Source organism: Equus przewalskii, chromosome 12 (genome assembly GCF_037783145.1).
Source record: "Equus przewalskii isolate Varuska chromosome 12, EquPr2, whole genome shotgun sequence".
In the NCBI taxonomy this organism is placed as follows: domain Eukaryota; kingdom Metazoa; phylum Chordata; class Mammalia; order Perissodactyla; family Equidae; genus Equus; species Equus przewalskii.
The window spans coordinates 4,809,759-4,826,504 of NC_091842.1; the positions used below are offsets into that span (position 1 = coordinate 4,809,759).

A 16,746-nucleotide genomic window follows, 5' to 3' on the forward strand; every position below is an offset into this window, starting at 1 on the left:
GATTCTGGAAGCTTCATCCATTGACATTACCTGCCTGGTCCCTAGGGATGTCTGAGTTTACAACTCCTAGTCGGCCAGTCCTCTTTGATGGCTGTTGAAGATGTTTCTGGATTTTCCTTATTAAAAAAACACTGCACCCCCCATTTCCATATAGATGTGTGTGTGTGTGTGTGTGTGTGTGTGTGTGTACACATATATCTCCAAGAGAATTGAGGCCATATGTCCACACAGGCCTTGTAGACAAATATTCATAGCAGCAATATTCATAAGAGCCAAAGGGTCCACACATCCACCAACTAATGAATGGATGAACAAAATGTGGTCCATCCACACAATGGAATACTATTTGGCTATAAAAAGTAATGAAGTCCCGAAACATGCAACAACATGGATGAACCTTGAACACACTATGCTAAGTGAAGGAAGCCAGTCACAAAAGACCAGATACCGTATGATTCCATTGATATGAAATGTCCACAAAGGGCAAATCCATCTAGATGGAAGGTAGACTAGGGGTTGCCAGGGGCCGGGGGCAGACGGGGCAGTGACTGCCGATGGATGTGGGGTGTCTTTGGCGGATGATGAGATGTCCTAAACTGGATAGTGATGATGGTTGCACAACTCTGTAAGTATACTGAAAACCACTGATTTGTACACTTTAAATGACGGAATTGGGTTTGTGAATTCTCTCAATAAAACTATGACTTAAAAAACAAACAATACTGCTGTAAACACCCTTAAACATCTGTAGCTGCTGGAATCGCTAGGTCATGGGCTCACTTTATCTTCTGATTTCTCCAGTGGCTAAAGCGATTTTCTCTGCCACAAACAGTGTGATCATTGCTCCCCCACACCTTTAGCTACGCTTTCTGTTTTGCCAATCTGATGGGTAAGTGAAGAAATGGCATCTCATTTTAAGTCATATTTCCCTGGTTACCAGTTTTAGGATCTTTTCACATTTGTTGGCCATTTGTATTTTCTCTTCTATGAATATGCTGTTTCATGTCCTTCACCCGTTTTGTGTGTGTGAGAAAGTCCGCCCTGAGCTAACACATGCACCAATCTTCCTCTATTTTGTATGTGGGATGCTGCCACAGCATGGCTGAGTGGAGCAGGTCCACACACAGGATCTGCACCCCTGAGCCCCGGGCCACTGAAGCAGAGTGCACAGAACTTGAACCACTTGGCCACAGGGCTGGCCTCCTTCACCCATTTTTTTTTTTTATGGAACGTCTTCTGATTAATCTGTAGTTTTTAATACATTTGGTATAGATATACTTTGTTTTATATGTTGCAAATATTTTCTCACATATCAATTTTTAATGTACGTAAAATACCTAGCAGGTGCCTGGCACATAATTACAAACCAGGAGGAACATCGTTTTTCATAGGTTGACATAACTGCTCACACACTGCTGAAAACACCAGCAAAGGAAGTCTGTGGGTCTAGTGGCTTTATTTCCTACACTTTTCCTTTGTTTATTGTGGTAAAAACCCCCTTGGGTCGGAGAGGAGCTAACACACACCCAGCCCCTGGACAGGTACGGTAGAGGCTGTCTTCCGAGACAGGGCCAGGCTCAGAGACCTTCTCGAACTACAAAGCAACGTGAGAGCTTCTTTTCCACCCTTCTCAGGAAGACTTGGTACCAGAGTTAAAAATACCAAGGACCAGCCACGTGCTGACCGCTTTAGTCTCACGCGTGTGTCCCACCAAAAGATGGAAGCGGGCATTTCACTTCAGGTCCTGACCCGACGTCAGCAGATTCACACATAAGCGGGGAACGCAATCAGTCAAAGACAACGAAGTCAAACTCAGAGAAAAGGACATTTCCTTCTAGTCCATGGCTCTCAAAAGCAATTTTGAAACAGCATCCCGATAGGCGTCCTTTGCAGGCCAGTTCCTACACGCCAGCTGTGGCTGTGGAGCCCGGCTGAGCACTCGGGGCCCATGGAAAGCCACGGGCTCGTGGCTCCGAGAAAGCACATGTGGTCAAGGTCCTCGCCAACCACGGATGGCCCTGACAGCACAACTGCACTATCTTGAGGGATGCCTTAAATTCCAGACAGAAAACACACACACACACACACACACACAGGCACACAGGAATTTATTAGGCAATCTGGCTAGGTCTAGTCTTCCAGGTCATGGCCTTCAGTCAGCAACAGAAGGGTAAACAAACCACAAGGCCAAATGTCATCCCTGCGAGTTACCCGTGGTCCTCTGACGCTCATTATTTGCTGTAACCATTGCTCACTCCTCACTTTCAGCCCGGGGGAGCCCAGTGACATGGTTATGGTATCTTTCTTTCCTGCCAAAACTAGTAAATGAGAACTCAAAACACATACCTTCCAATCGTGAACTAGAAAAGAAACTCCTGAGGGCTGTGTTTTGTCCCTGAGGGAAGAAAGACGCGTACCTGAAGCAAACAGACCCCAGATGCCTGCACAGGGTGGGGACGCCATCTGTGGGGTCTCTGTCAAAAGGAGTGGGTAAAATTGTGTTCAATCTTCTTACCATGATCACTGCAGGCTGAGGAGGAGACCACCGCGGCTCACACGGAGTAAGCTTTTAAAATACATTCCATAAAGTCTATGAAACTGTTTAGAAAAAATTTATTTGAACATATGAAAAGTAAATTGAGAGACCCCAATAAAACAGAGAAGTTCTTTCCTTGGCGACGGCAAGTCCTCACAGGTTTCCTTCAACAGTGCCAGGCGCTGCGTGTAAGCCTGCGGTCACAGCCTGCCAGCTTCGAGCTCACGGAGCTGGCAAAGGAGCCTGTGTTCATGGCAGGGACACACCCCGTCCACAAGGAGGGAAGCCAGACAAATGGACTTGCAGATGCCGCTCCTCACATCCTTGTTACGGACAGCACAGGCTCAGAGCGTGTCCGAAAAGACACACGAGCCGACAGGCTCACAGAATTGGCATCTTTTAAAGACGCCCACGTCACTCTGCAGAGAGCTGCACAATCTTCTTCTCATCTATCCAATCTGGACTTTGACGAATGTGACCAGGTAGGAGGTACCTGGACCACGACGTCACAGAACTTCTGCACCAAGCCGTTCTGCCAGTGCGGAGGGGCTGCCTGGCGGCCCCCCAGAGATCCTCTTCTATGGCGTCGGCCACCCTCTCCCTGGAAGGCTTCCTCCGACCCGGGCGCAGAAGGCACACTGCCACTTGGCGGGCCACGGGGGTCCGGCCTAGCGGATGGGCCTGAAGGGAAACGCCACGCCTGAGATGAAGGTGTGCCCGGGGTGTGTGGGCAGGGCGGGGTGGGCGGCCGGGTGGGCCGGCACGGCCCCGTAGCCCAGCGGGGGCGTGTGGATGTGAGGGTAGAAGCCAGGGGGGAGCGCTGTGTGTGGCGACTGCTGCACTGGGCCCGAGATCACCAGCTGGAGCAGGCTGCAAACACAAGAAGAAGGATTAGGATGTGCTGATCTGGGGCTGGCCCTGTCCACCTTGTGGCTTGGCGCCACCGGGGAGAGGAGAGGAGAGGAGAGGAGAAGGAGAAGGCCTGGACACCATGGCAGCCCTCACAGGTCCTAGGAGAGGCACCAGATGAAGGCACAGAATCTGCACGTTTCCAGATGGGGACACTGCCAGCTCGTATCTGGGGAGGAGCAGGAGGTGGCCTAGGGGTGGCAGGGTCTAGACTGGGCCCTGGGCAGAGAAGAGGGGAGGGGCTAGCAGTGGGAAAAGCCAGGATCCTGCAGGTGGCGAAGCAGAGGGAGGCGACTGAGGGAAGTGCAGGTGCCCAAGGATGGAGGGGCTGCACCCGGGCCTGCGGTCTACAGAAGCTCAGGACGGAGGTCAGCAGCTGTGCCAGCCTCGAGTGTCTACACTCATGAGGGTTGTGACTGCCAACAGGACAGCAGGCTGGTTTTCTGTCGTCCTGAACGACTGAGTCCTAACTGGATTCCAGGCAAAGCCACCTGAGAGCTGGCCTTCCAGAGAGCCTGGAGGGAGAGCCTGTGCAGGCCCCACCCTCAGATGGCCCAGGCCTCGGCCCAGCCCCGCCCACCTTCAGGGGCCCCTAGCCTCCACTCCAGCCCCCGAAGGGCTTCAGACCCTCTGGCTCACTCGCTCCTTCACTCTCGGCGCAGCCCATGACGCCCGAGCCTGAGGAGCCTTCTCCGGCCTGCGTTCTCCCCTCCGTGGTTTGGGACATGGACAGCCTCCTCCCAGAAATCCCCTTCCCTCCTGAACTCTATGCCATTTCCAACGCGGTTCCTTCTGGAAGTCCTCGCCGAGTCTCCCCGCATCAGTCTCCTCTCTCGCTCCGCGCTCCCCTCCAGCGAGGGCAGCAGAGCTTCCTCACTTCCTCACCACCTCTAGCTTTCCAGGGACTCAGCCCGTCCACATCCTGCGGTCAGCCTGGAACAACCAGCTCCCCAGCTCTGCCCCAAGCAGAGCCGCTGCTCAGCCCTCCGTGCTCCAGCACAGAGGCCTCCTCCCTCGCATGCAGCCTCTGCTGCACACAGACTGCCTCTGCTCTCTGCGCCTCACCCCAAGGCCGTAGCTCCAGCTGGGTCCTGAGTGTGGAGTGTCCACGCCTGTCTTCCCACATCACCAAATCTCAGCTGCCAGGTCCTCTCCCACCCACCATCCGCCCCTCAGCTTCCCCGTCTGTGACAATCCACCCCGGGCCACTTCACCCTGGTGGGCCCTGCCTACTGTCGGCCACTCCCTGGAGCTCGGAGGGACGGGCAAGGTCTTCTGCAGACTGACCCTCCCCCCGGCCCCCCAGGACAAAGGCTGGTATCCAGAGCCCCCAGGAGCGGCTCAGGCAGTAAACGGAGGGCGTGAAGAAAGCGGGTGCCTTTTAGTGGCCCGAAGGTCTTCTGAACCTCTTTTCACCTACGTTACTCGTTGTTTATAACTCTGGGTGAGAAATCCAATCAAAATAAGCCAACAAATCAATCTAAGGAGGGAGTATCATAGAGGCAAAATTTAGGTCATAGGTTTGTTTGAACCTGTACATCCTGCCAGGGACAGAAGGGTTTCAAGAAATTTCTGGTCTAGTCAGAAAGACAACACAAAGGAGACGATCAGAAATCAAAGCAGCGTTCCAGGTGACGACGTGTCCTCTCTCTCCCCACGTCAGTGCCAGGCCGCCCCTGGGAGGCTGGGCTCTGAGACGGGGCCTCAGGAGAGGCGGCCCCAGGCTCCAGGGAGCCCAGGCGGGGGTGTTAAGAAGCTCCAGAGGGATTCTCAAGGGGACCCCTAGTCATGATACTGAGCCGATTAAGGATTCATACCCTGTCATTATTTTAATGCCCTGAAAACATTAAATAAAAGCTGTGCACAAAGAAGGGAAATGTTACAAAGGGATTACTGCCAGAGGGGAAGAAAGACACCAGCTTACACTAACAAAGTCCTCAGATGCCAGGGAATTTTCTTGGAGCCCAGAAAAAAAAAAAGGAAAGAAAGAAAAGGAACAGTGTGGGCTCCTGAGGGATGTGGCCCTCTGGACGAGCTGTCTGTCCTGTTGATATGGTATCTCAAGCAGGACCACTTTGTCTCACCAGGAACCACTCCACCTTCTGGTCTTGTATCTGCCCTGACGCCTGACGGAAGCTTCCCCCGGAGAGCTCGACGCGGAGCCCCAACCTCAGCTCGAGGACGCCAGCCTCCGGCTACAGCTGCGCTGGCCATCAGCCTGTGAATTTGCACCTGGCTGATCCTCTGGCCTCAAATGACGCATACTTCTGCCCCAGCCACACCTGCCCAGACTCGCAGGCCCTGGCATGGCTGTGAGCACACGCGGTGCAGTGGGGCCTGGCTGGCTCGCTCACCCTCTGTCCACACCGCCTGCCAACGCCAGCCCTAGAGCCACACTACCCCTGCTGAAGACCAGAGTGACGTCTGAAGAAGGAACATGAATCCCCCACCAGCTTCGCCGGGGTGTTTGCACCCTGTGAACCCTGTCCCTGTGCACACTGCAGGGGGCAGGGGAGTCCGCCTCCAATTACAAACACGTCCGTACAGCGTGGCCCCAATGACTACTTCTGGTGGACACACAAGGTTCCGTCCTTCTGACATCACTAGTGACTGACTAAGGATCCCCATGCTGTGGGACGGTTAGTTGCTTCCAGTTTTCTTGCTACTAACGATAGTGCATTTGCATGAAACATTTTTGTGCATACAGCTTTTTGCTTCTTAGATTCAGTGAAATTAATTGGCTGAAGTGAAATTCCTAAGTTATGAAAATAACAGCAAGAGTGACAGCAGCTAACCCTTGTTAGATACTTAGTATATACCAAGTGCTAAGTGCTTCCTGTGTCCTGACTCGTGTAATCCCCACAGAAACCCTAAGGGGGTCCAGGGGTTGCGGGAGGCAGGGGGACATGAGGCAGGTACACTGCTTCCTCATTTTACAGAGGAAATGGAGGCGGAGGGAGATGAGGAACTCGCCAGGCTCAGACAGACAGGAAGGAGCAAGGCTGGAATTCTCACCAGCAGCTTTGCCACCACACAGTTCCTGCTTTTCCCCATTATTATCACTATTCCCCTAAAATCATGCGAGTGACCACCATTTATGGAGAGTCCCACGTGCCATGGACCATGCTGAGAAATTTACCAACACCTCCTCATTGAATCCTTACCACAACCCAATATCACTGCACCCATTTTACATGGGAAACTGAGGCTCAGAGACAGGCGAAGAGACTGGCCAAGCGTCACAGAAAACCAGAAAGCTGCAGTCAGAACCCAGTCTGTGCCACCTGATGCCAAAGTGCTGCCATAACTGACACGCTGTGCCCTAGGGCCGCGGCTCTGCAGCATTTCCCAAAGGGCTGTGCCATTCACAGCGTCACCAACAGTGTGTGTGCACCAACGTCCCCACCAAACATAGGTGTGCCACTTTAGTGAGCTATAAATGACACTCAGTTTAAAAGCAAGATGGCCACTTCATCTCTTTGATTTCCCTCTCTACTTGGGCTTCCTCTCATGCGGGTTACCCTGCCATATCTGCCCCTACTTATCGTCAGGTCCCTAAGGGGCTCCTTACATACAGAAGCTCTAGACCCTGCAGACTAGCTCTCCCCAAAGAAGCCAGGACAAGGGGTCCACCCTGCCTCACATCCCACACACCGCCCGCCCAGCGAGAAGTCTTGAGAGGCACTTACTTATTATGAGGCAGCCTGGAGCACAAGGTTCTCAGGTCATCTGAAAGAAAGGAGGCTCAGAATTAAGGAGCAGACTGGAGACAACAAGGTGAAATGTCCCTGCCGTTCTTTTCAAGGATGCTAGCAAGACAGTAAGAGTGCCTTACGCTACGTTTTCCCAGCATCATTTAGAAACTGGGTTCTTCCTCCTATTTTTGTTTTAACAAAGTAGGCGCCAAACAGAAGACACCACTTAGGGATGTGGGCAGCTCTGTCGGCAGTTTGTAGGATGGCTGGGAAAGGGCCCAGAGGCAGGGCTCTCACTGGGCAGATCAGACGTCCACGGCGGTAAGAGGGAAACCCACCACCAGTGACCACCGCCTGGGGACACTGGCAACCCCAGTGAGCCAACAGTTACAAAGCCAACACAAGCATGTCGTCAGCATCAGACCGTTCTCCTGGACGAGTTCAAGTTCTGAAATGCAGAATTAAGGAGCCCTCAAAACTGGTGACGGGAACGTTTTATGCCTTGACTGGGCAGTGGTTACATTGGTCAAAACTCATCAAACTTTGCACTTAAACCTGTGCATTTTACTGTATGGAAGTTACACCTCAATAAAAAAGGACTTCAAAAAAAGAAAAAAAAGATTCCCCAAGAGGAAGATATTAAGCCACTATGCACGCTCTGGAGGAGCCCAGTGCTGGGACGACGGCCAGGAGGCACGCAGACGCCATGGTCACAGCACTCTGCCCGGATGTGTTGCGCGCCTCTACCCTCTTCCCTGTGTTCACTAAGAGGAAAGAAGCCTGGAAGAAACAGAAAACAGTACCTGCTCAGGAGCCCCTACTTTCCTCCCGCCCCCAGGAAGGCTCGGGCCAGGAAATCACCCACCTCTCGTGCACAGTAAGGCCCCAGAGGCCATGGCCACCTGCAAAGCCTGTGCCAGCCGGTCCAGAGAGAGCTCGATCTCCTGGGAGGCGTTGAGGGGGTTCAGTTCATCCGCCAGTCTGTTGATCTCCTCCACCAGCGGGACCATGTGGTCAAACAGGATCAGCCCCAGGCGGCCGTACAGGTTCTTCTCGGTCAGGTGGACCTGCAGCATCATGAGAACCTGCAGGACGCTGAGATGCAGCTTCGAGTACAGGAGGTGGGAGTCTCTGTCCGCCTCCCCCGAGTCCTGGCTCACTTTGGAGGTGACGTGGCCGTTGGATAACGGGGGCTTCTTCCTCCTTTTGTAAGCCAGAGGGGCCTTCACGCACCAGCGGATCAATCCAGTGAGCGGGGTGAGCTCTAAAAATCCTATCGGGAGGTTGGCTGCAATTGGGGTATTTAAAAAAGTGATGAGAATCAACCGTGGGTCCTCAAAAATCCAGTTGACAATCATTTCGAGCAAGTCCAGCGGTGGGATGAGATCATCTGCAAACAGAGGTGTCAGGTCAGGAGGCTTTCCAGCCCCAGGGACAGGGGTAGATGGAGGGGAGCGGACCCCTAAGTTGAGAAGACTCCCCCTCTGGCTTTCAGGCTACGGACTTCTTTGCTCATCTATTCCCTATCTCCTTTCCTAGAACATGCCCTCCACAAGGGCCGGGACTCTTGTCTTATTCAATATTTACCCCTGGTGGCAGGACTGTCTGGCCAACGTAGGGCTCAGGAAATAGTCACGTGCCACATAAAGATGTTTTGGTCATTGATGGACCACATGGATGACAGTGCTTCCATGAGATTAGCACCTGAGAGCCTGGGCGTGTCTGTCGCAGGCTATCCCATCTAGGTTTGCATAAGCGTACTCTACAATGTTTGCACAACGAAATCGCCTAGCGACGCATTTCTCAGAACACAGCCCCATAGTTAAGTGACACAGGACTGACTATTTGTTAAATCAACAATTCCCCAGAACTCCGTTAGGTTGTGAAGAAAGTTCATCCTGTGTGTCTATTTAAATAAAATTCCACACATTTTATGTCCAAAAGTATCACCATAGTCATCCTTTCCCTGTGAGTAGGTTTCATTCCTGCATTTAGTGTCCCACCCATGGTCCAGCCCCAAACGTGGAACCCTTGTCTAAGCAACGGCCTGACCTCCCGTGATCCCTGAGAACTGGCATGTTCTACGGCCTAGACAGAGAACAATAATAATAAAAACAAACGCTGATGTTTATTTTGGGCTTACTGTATTCCAGGTACTGGTCTAACCCCTTTACACAGATTAACAGGTTTAATCCTCAAACAACCCCAGAGGAAACTGAGGCACAGAGACGTTAAGTAATTTCCCCAGGACTCATCAGAAGCACATGAGGGGCTCAGATCTGACCCCAGGGGGCCTGGCTCCTAACCACCAGGCTATACTGCCCATCCTGGGATCAGCATGTGATGCCCTTTGGCTGGCTGTGCAGGGGAGCGGGTCCCCGCTCCTATTTCTGGGGCTGTGCCCCCTCAGCTCACGGAAGAGCTAAGGACGACAGAGCCCCTGCCAGGCTCTGAGTTCCAACAGCCAACCACGCAAGAGGAAGGAGAGCATGGGGTGAGGCAGACACACGTGGGTGTGTGGTCTCAGCTGCTCTTTCTCAGGAGACACGGGCCTCTTCCCCTGAGATTACGCCGACCCGCTGTTTCGGTGTTAAACCACTGCCTCCTCCCTTCTGTTATGAAATGACGGCAGCAGGAGGTAGCAGCTGTCTATGATCCTTACTTGGCAAAATAAACACCAGGCAACCCCGCGTCCGGCCCCTTGACCCCCCGTGATGTTTCTGTCTGGGAAGTGCCAGTCTGACGCCCACTCCTGTGGCATCCCTTCCCCTCCCCCAGCTGAAGGCAGTGTGTGCACACGTGCCCTGTGTGTACACGTGAGTGTGTGTGCTTGAGAGCAAATAATCCCTATGACCTTCCTACGCAGAGTTCTCTGCACCATTCGGGCAAGAGGACATTCTGTTTGATAGGCCAGCTTCTTCCTCTTTGTGGCTTTGAAGGCAGACACCCCAGGAATGCGCTCCTGTTACCAGAAGCGCCCAAGAGCAGCCTCCATCACCACTCTGACAGCCGACCGTGGGCCCAGCCGTGTAGGGCCACCACTGCATGCCTGGTGACCTCTGCATCTCCCAACTCATCAAGTCGCCGACATCAAATACGTACAGCTTTTTGTCTGCCGATCACACCTCAATAAAGTGGTTGAAAAAAAAAATCACCGACGTATCAGACTGACAAACTGGCTTAAGAGAAAAATCCCATATCTTATATCCATTCTAGAATGTTAGTGGACACTCTGAACTTTCTTTCTTTCTCTGTATGTTAATTACCTCATTCCCAACGTTAAGGCCAATTTCTGTCCTGTTTGACCTGGGATAACTGATGACCTGGAGAGTAACTAGGATGCTGTAAACTAGGTTTAAATGAACCTTTCCTTTTGAAAACAACAGGCTGAATACTGTGCCCCGGTGTTAACAGCTCTCAGAAGAATCTGCAGCAGGGGGCCAGGGAGAAGTCCACCCCGGCAGCGGGCACGGCTCGACAGACCTGCCTCCCACCCCAGGGGCACTCACCCTGGAAGAAGCCATAAGTCAGCGAGTGAACATGACATGCACTTGAACATCCCACTGTGTCCACACTAACCTTCTCTAGAGAACGAAAAAGTCTAACAGCAAGAAAAAAAAGTTACAAATCAAAGGAGAATCAAGTGCAATCAGGGTGCAGGCGGGAGACCAATTCTGCACTGAACAAAAACGGACAATGTGGTCACAGGTCCCGGAGCTGCTGGCTTAGCTCTCAGACCAGAATAAGAAGGAGACTGTTGGTCAGCCCTCTGAGCGGCAAGAGCCGAGGGCAGAGGAGGAGGAACCTGAAACAGAAAAGCGGGCTTTGGGTCTGGTTCTGCAGAGAAAGCTGTTCACCTGACAAGGCTCTGACGTCCCCATGTGGAAGACAAGGGCCACAGCCCCCACCCAGGGCCCACGCAGGCTGTGGGGGTCACCCAGGACACAGATGTGGAAGGACTCGGTGCAGCGTAAAGGCCTGCTGGTCGATCCGTGTTCCTTGGAACCCACCCATGGGGGAGGAAAGTGAGCAGAAGAGCCCACATGGGGCCTGAGACTCCTGCCGAGTTCAACCAGAGCCGGTCAACTTCTACTGGTTTCCTTTATTGACGGTCTGCGTAAAATGATGTGACCAGAAGACTGCTGCTGGACAGGGACAAGGGAACTGGGCTTCTCCCAACTGAAGTCAAATACCATCTGATGGCCACCCAGACGACCTCTCCTGGCATCTCGTTCAGAAAGTCTCAAAAACATCACCAGCAGTAGAACTGACACGTGTCTCCCAGCGTGATGTAGCCAGAAGGACACACCCTACCGAGTACTAGTGTTGCCAAAAACGTTTAACTCGAATCTGCTCATAAAGAAACAATCAGACAAACCAAATCAAGGGACATTCTGCAAAACAACAGGCCCGAGCTCTTTAAAACGTTAATGCGATAAGAAATCTTTTTAAAAGCTGAGAATTGTTCCAGATTTAAAAAAAACGAAGTGATACAACAACTATGTAAACGTATGACCCCTGATTGGATCCTGAATTCTCCTGATCCCCTAAAGGGAGGAGTAAAAAAAAGCTATAATAGACATTATTGAGACAACCAGGCAACTCTGAACACAGGCCATTGACGAGATCACAGTATTGTCACTATTTAATTTCGTGGATGTGATGACGGTATCACGGTCAAGTAAGGAAATGTTCTTGTTCTTAGGAGATAAATGCTTAAGTGGCTGGTACATGATACTGGCAACAAACTTTCAATAGTTCAGAAAAGAAATATCTGCAAGTGTGCGTGTGTGGAGAGAAAGGGAGAGAAAGAGAAAGAAGCGAGGGAGAGAGAGAGAATATATGGCAAATGTTCATAACTGGTGAATCTAGGCAAGAGGTACGTGAATGCTTGTTGTCATATTCTTGCAACTTTCCTGACACTTCAAAATTTTTCAAAATAAAAAGTGAGGGGTGGGGGCTGGCCCCGTGGCCGAGTGGTTAAGTTCGCGCGCTCCGCTGCAGGCGGCCCAGTGTTTCGTTGGTTCGAATCCTGGGCGCAGACATGGCACTGCTCATCAAACCACGCTGAGGCAGCGTCCCACATGCCACAACTAGAAGGACCCACAACAAAGAATATACAACTATGTACTGGGGGCCTTTGGGGAGAAAAAGGAAAAAAAAAAAAATCTTTAAAAAAAAAAAAGCGAGGGGTGAAAAAGCAAGTCACATGTAGGGAGAAAGCCACATCTCTCTGCCATCAGACCCTAGTTTTGGGGCTGTCTGCCGCTTGGACCATTCTGAGTCAAGCAACTAAGAACCACCAAGGAAGGCTCCCTGTGAGCAAAAGAGGCCAAAGCCTTCACCGGACAGTTCACCCGGGTGTTCAGTGGAAACAACACCGGCAATCAGCTGAACCTTCTTTATCGGCAGCAATCTGTTTACAGCTTACCTGACGACAGGTCGTAGAGCGCAGTGACGGAAGTGATGAACTGGCAGCAGAAGCGAGGGCTGGCACTGAATATCTGCTTCAGCGTCTGAACGGATCCCGGCACCAGACAGCAGTAGTCATCCACGAGGGCCCTGGCTAACCTCACACAGTAGACCACAGGCGTCCGCTGGAAAGAAGCCACAGTCTGCTTCACTACAGAAATCGCGAGCTAGGAGACCAGCATCTATGGACCACCAGAACTGGCAGAACCACTTCCAAGAAAGGAGAAAGAGGCTCCCAGCTCACTTTGAAGCAGGGGTTGGCAAACTAAAGCCCAGAGCCCAAATCCACCCTGCCAGCTGTTTTTGTAAATAAAGTTTTATTGAAACACGGCCCTGCTCATGTGTGTGCCTGTTGTCCGGGGCTGCTCTCGAACTACAAGGGCAGAACTGAGTAGTTGTGACAGGGGCTATCTGACCCGCAGAGCCTAAAATATTTACTATCTCGCCCTTTACATAAAAGGCTTTGAAGTTTACTTAGGAAAGATCACTTCTGACTTCAGGTGAGGAAATGACAACTCCTCTGACCCTACAGGTGAGACTCTTAAGGTAAAAATTAACAGTTGCTACCACTTAGAAGAGATTTGGGAGAGTGTGTGAACTACGACGTGATTTAGAACAGTACTTTCTCCATTTCTCTTACAATCCCAACCTCTTACAGGTTTCCTATCACAGGTTTCTTTAATTCCTTCGAATCTTACGTCACCACCATCCCTGCCTTTTTCCTTCCCACTCAGATGCCAATCTGTAGCCACCGCCACATTCAATAGCTGCTCAGGATGCTATGGTTCCAGGGCCCCAAGGCGGCCTGCAGGGGAAACCGCAAGGAGACAGGAGGCCACATTGTTCACTCAGGCTGCAATGTGCCCCCATGACACTAAACCGCCATCTCTACCTTTCCTCAGGCGGAAGCTGCAGCCGCACGCCGCAGTGTGGCCAAGCCGGACCCAGACCACGAAGACCCTTTCCTGTCGCGGACATCTGCTCATTTCGCCAGCACAGCCGCATCACAAGCGACAAGCGGAAAATTATATTATGAATTAGAGGATGCTAAACTTGACTTCATTAGCTTGTCAAGGGATAGAGGTAATCCTGAGGTTAAATATAACACACGTGTTCAACTCAGATGACCCAGAAATCGGACTGGTAAGAATTAAGGTACAGACTCCACTGAGGTTTACCTATGTGCTACAAAGAACAATATCTATGTTAACCAAATTTCAAGGATAAACAAGATTACAAGAAAAATATTTGATTAAATTGAAAAGAAAAAAGATTGTATTTGGGAATGAAGCAGGTTTGTGAAACTGAATGTAGCAAATCTTGTAAGCTTAGCTAAGGATCAGATTAATCAAAATTTTGAGTTATTGATTACTCAAAGTGAATTATCAATTTTTCAAAGACTTTGAGCAACAAAAAAGTAAAACAGGGACCAGCCCAGTGGCATAGTGGTTAAGTTCGTGTGCTCCGTTTTGGTGGCCTGGGGTTCGGATCCCAGGCACAGACCTATACTGGTCAGCAAGCCTTGCTGGGGCGGGGACACACATACCAAGGAGAGGAAGATTGGCACAGATGTTAGCTCAGGGCCAATCTTCCTCATCAAAAAAAAAAAGGTAAAACAAAATGGATCTTCCAAAATACCATCTACTGTGAAATCCATTGTAAACATACATTTTTTTCTTTCAATTTAAAGACACTCTAGAAGGCTTTTATGTTCATATACATCAGAAGAGTCATCAACTTTGCAACGTCACTTGGAACAATGCACAACAATTCACATGCCTACTGACCTAACTGTATATAAAACAGACAAACATTACTACCATCTGACACATAACGATCTTTTTTAAAAAAATCCTATCTGTGAGGCTGCATGCATACCTGTTTTCAAAATCCTACCTTATCCTTTTCCCTTAAGGATTTTTCACTTGTTCTGCAGATGGAGACACTTCTGTTTTTCTTTTTAAAATTCATCTACCATTCCAAACTACTATTTTCTCCAGAATGGTTACTACTTGTATGTAAAAACAGGACTGGGACATCAGCACACAGGGTCGTGACGATCAAGGAGATAACACATGTGGAAAAGACCTCTCCCAAAATCCAATTAAATGGAAATTCCTGACAGTAAACAACTCTTCAGAGACCTCAGGCTGTTTCTAGACAAGTACCTGGAGCCAGGAGGCCGCGCACTCCAGCACCGGGATCCGGCACACTGCCACCGCCATGGAGACCAGTTTCCCCAACAAGTTCATCCGGCTGTCATCGGCTTTGTTCCCTTGGGGACTGAAAAGGGAGGAGAAAATAATCTGCCGTACAGAGTCCTTGGTTTGCTCCTGGAAATAATTGCACATGATTTCAAGAAGTTGGAGCTCCTGAAGTGAATTCAATCTCTGTAAAACAAACCCAGGAGAAGCAACAAAAAATTTGGCTTTAACACGTGTATTAATTCATACAGTAAAACAAAAACAAAAACCCAAAAATACACTATCGTCCCCGGGGAACTTTCCACCCCTGTAAAGCCCAGGCGCCAGGGGGTAGCAGTCTCCTGTTAACCTCAGGAAATGTCATCAGACTTCATCAGACATCATCCTGGGGGACTCAGGATGACCTCACAGCTGCAAGACTCTCCGAAACAGGCCTTTAGTGCGGCTCGTGGGCAGTCCGCAAAGCCTCTTCCTTGAAGCCCCTTGAGACAAGGCTGTCACACGCCCAAAGAACAGGCTCTCAGCGGGGGCCACGCTCAGGACTCGGGACCAGGGGGCGTCTGGCTGCTGCCCGGGCGCCGGGGCGCGGTGGCGGGGCAGAGACCCGTCGGGGAGGGGAGGGCGGGGAGGGCACGGGCTCCCCGGGGCCGCGCCGCACCTTGGGCTGCGCGCCGCGCTCCTTGGGCACCTGGAACACGAACTCCTCGAGCAGCTCCACGGGGCCCTTGTCCACGATGGGCAGCGGCGCGCTCTGCAGCTGGCTGCTGAAGTAGATGTCCAGGTGGTACAGCACCTCCTTGGCGGCGCTGAGCGCGTCGCGGCGCAGCAGCGAGTGGCGGATGTCGCTCATGGCGCGGCCGCGGCGGCCCGGGGCCCCGGGAGCGCGTCGGGACTTCCGCCCCGAGCCCCGCGGACGCGCCCGCCGCGCTGGAGACAAAGAGGCCACGACCCGGCCTCCGCCCGCCGCCCCGGGCCTGGGCCGCGGCGCCCGCCCGCGCTCGGGCCCGCTCAGGAGGCCATCGCCGCCGCCCCGGCCAGCGGGCGCCCCAGCCGTGCGACTGCGGGGCCAGCGAGCGCCGCGCGAGCCCGACGCCGCGGGGCCGAACGGCGCGGAACGCCGAGCGCGGCGACGGCGGCCCGCAGGGGCCAAGCGCAGGCCGCGGCCGGGCCGGCTCTCGGGAGGGCGCCCCCTGGCGGCTCGGCCCGCCGGCCCCGCCCCCGCCGGCCCCGCCCCCCCCGGCCCCGTGCCCGCCCTCGGACCTGCGGCCAAGCTGGCAGGGCCGCCCGCTGGGGGCCACACCCGCGATTGAACGCTCGCCGGGTCTCGCGCTCCCCCACCCGCCGCAAGACGTGCCCGAGCTCCGCGGGCTTCCTTTGCGCGGCGTTCGGAGCCTACTCGTTTGATTTCCCCCCGTGCTTTCCCACCAGTAACGATAGGGCGGTGGTGCAGGGCCCGGGCTCAGGCCTCAGCAATTTATTTTAAAGGTCATGTCCGGTCTGAACTCAGGGGCTGCAATGATAAATGATGCTCCTCTACCCCTGACTCCCAGTGCCCGTCCCGAGTCCCTATACCCCAACCCCCTCCAGAGTGGCCTGGCCTAGCCGGGGAGGGCCGTGGGAATCTTAGATCTCCTGCTCTTAAAGGCTCTCCCATCCTAAAAACCCTCAGCACTTTCTATGAATCTCCCTTCCCACACTGATCTCTCTGCGCTGAATTAACCGGGTGGTTAGTCTGGGATTTTAAAACTAGGATCGAAAAGACTTGAATATAGCCAGAGGCCAGTGGAGGGCGGGAACCCACAAGTAGGGGATGTGCCTTGTGTAAAAGGCCCATGCTGGCCTGAGGGCAGGCCTGGGTGAGGATGCTGGGCCTGGTTAAGGAGACTAAAATAAAACCCAAGGGCTTTCCCTGAGAGAGATGGGAAGGGCA

General features: G+C 52.4%; 1 protein-coding gene across 3 annotated transcripts; it reads right to left on the minus strand.

Moving 5' to 3' along the window:
- Nucleotides 1-2,596: 2,596 nt before the first annotated feature.
- On the minus strand, nt 2,597-15,928 carry INTS15 (integrator complex subunit 15). 3 transcript variants are annotated; one of them, XR_011524333.1, is made up of 6 exons: nt 15,475-15,815; nt 14,781-15,002; nt 12,572-12,737; nt 8,006-8,530; nt 7,135-7,920; nt 2,597-3,406 (listed from the first exon to the last, which is right to left on the minus strand). XR_011524333.1 is itself a non-coding variant. In XM_070566237.1 (6 exons), the coding sequence occupies exons 1-6, from the start codon at nt 15,664-15,666 to the stop codon at nt 3,205-3,207; spliced, it is 1,347 nt and encodes a 448-aa protein (XP_070422338.1). In that variant the 5' UTR covers nt 15,667-15,928; the 3' UTR covers nt 2,597-3,204. The 3 variants fall into 3 exon arrangements, 2 of the variants coding, with proteins under 2 accessions (XP_070422338.1, XP_070422337.1); XM_070566237.1 differs by having other exon boundaries at nt 7,135-7,174; nt 15,475-15,928; XM_070566236.1 differs by having other exon boundaries at nt 7,135-7,174; nt 15,505-15,815.
- Nucleotides 15,929-16,746: the final 818 nt, after the last annotated feature.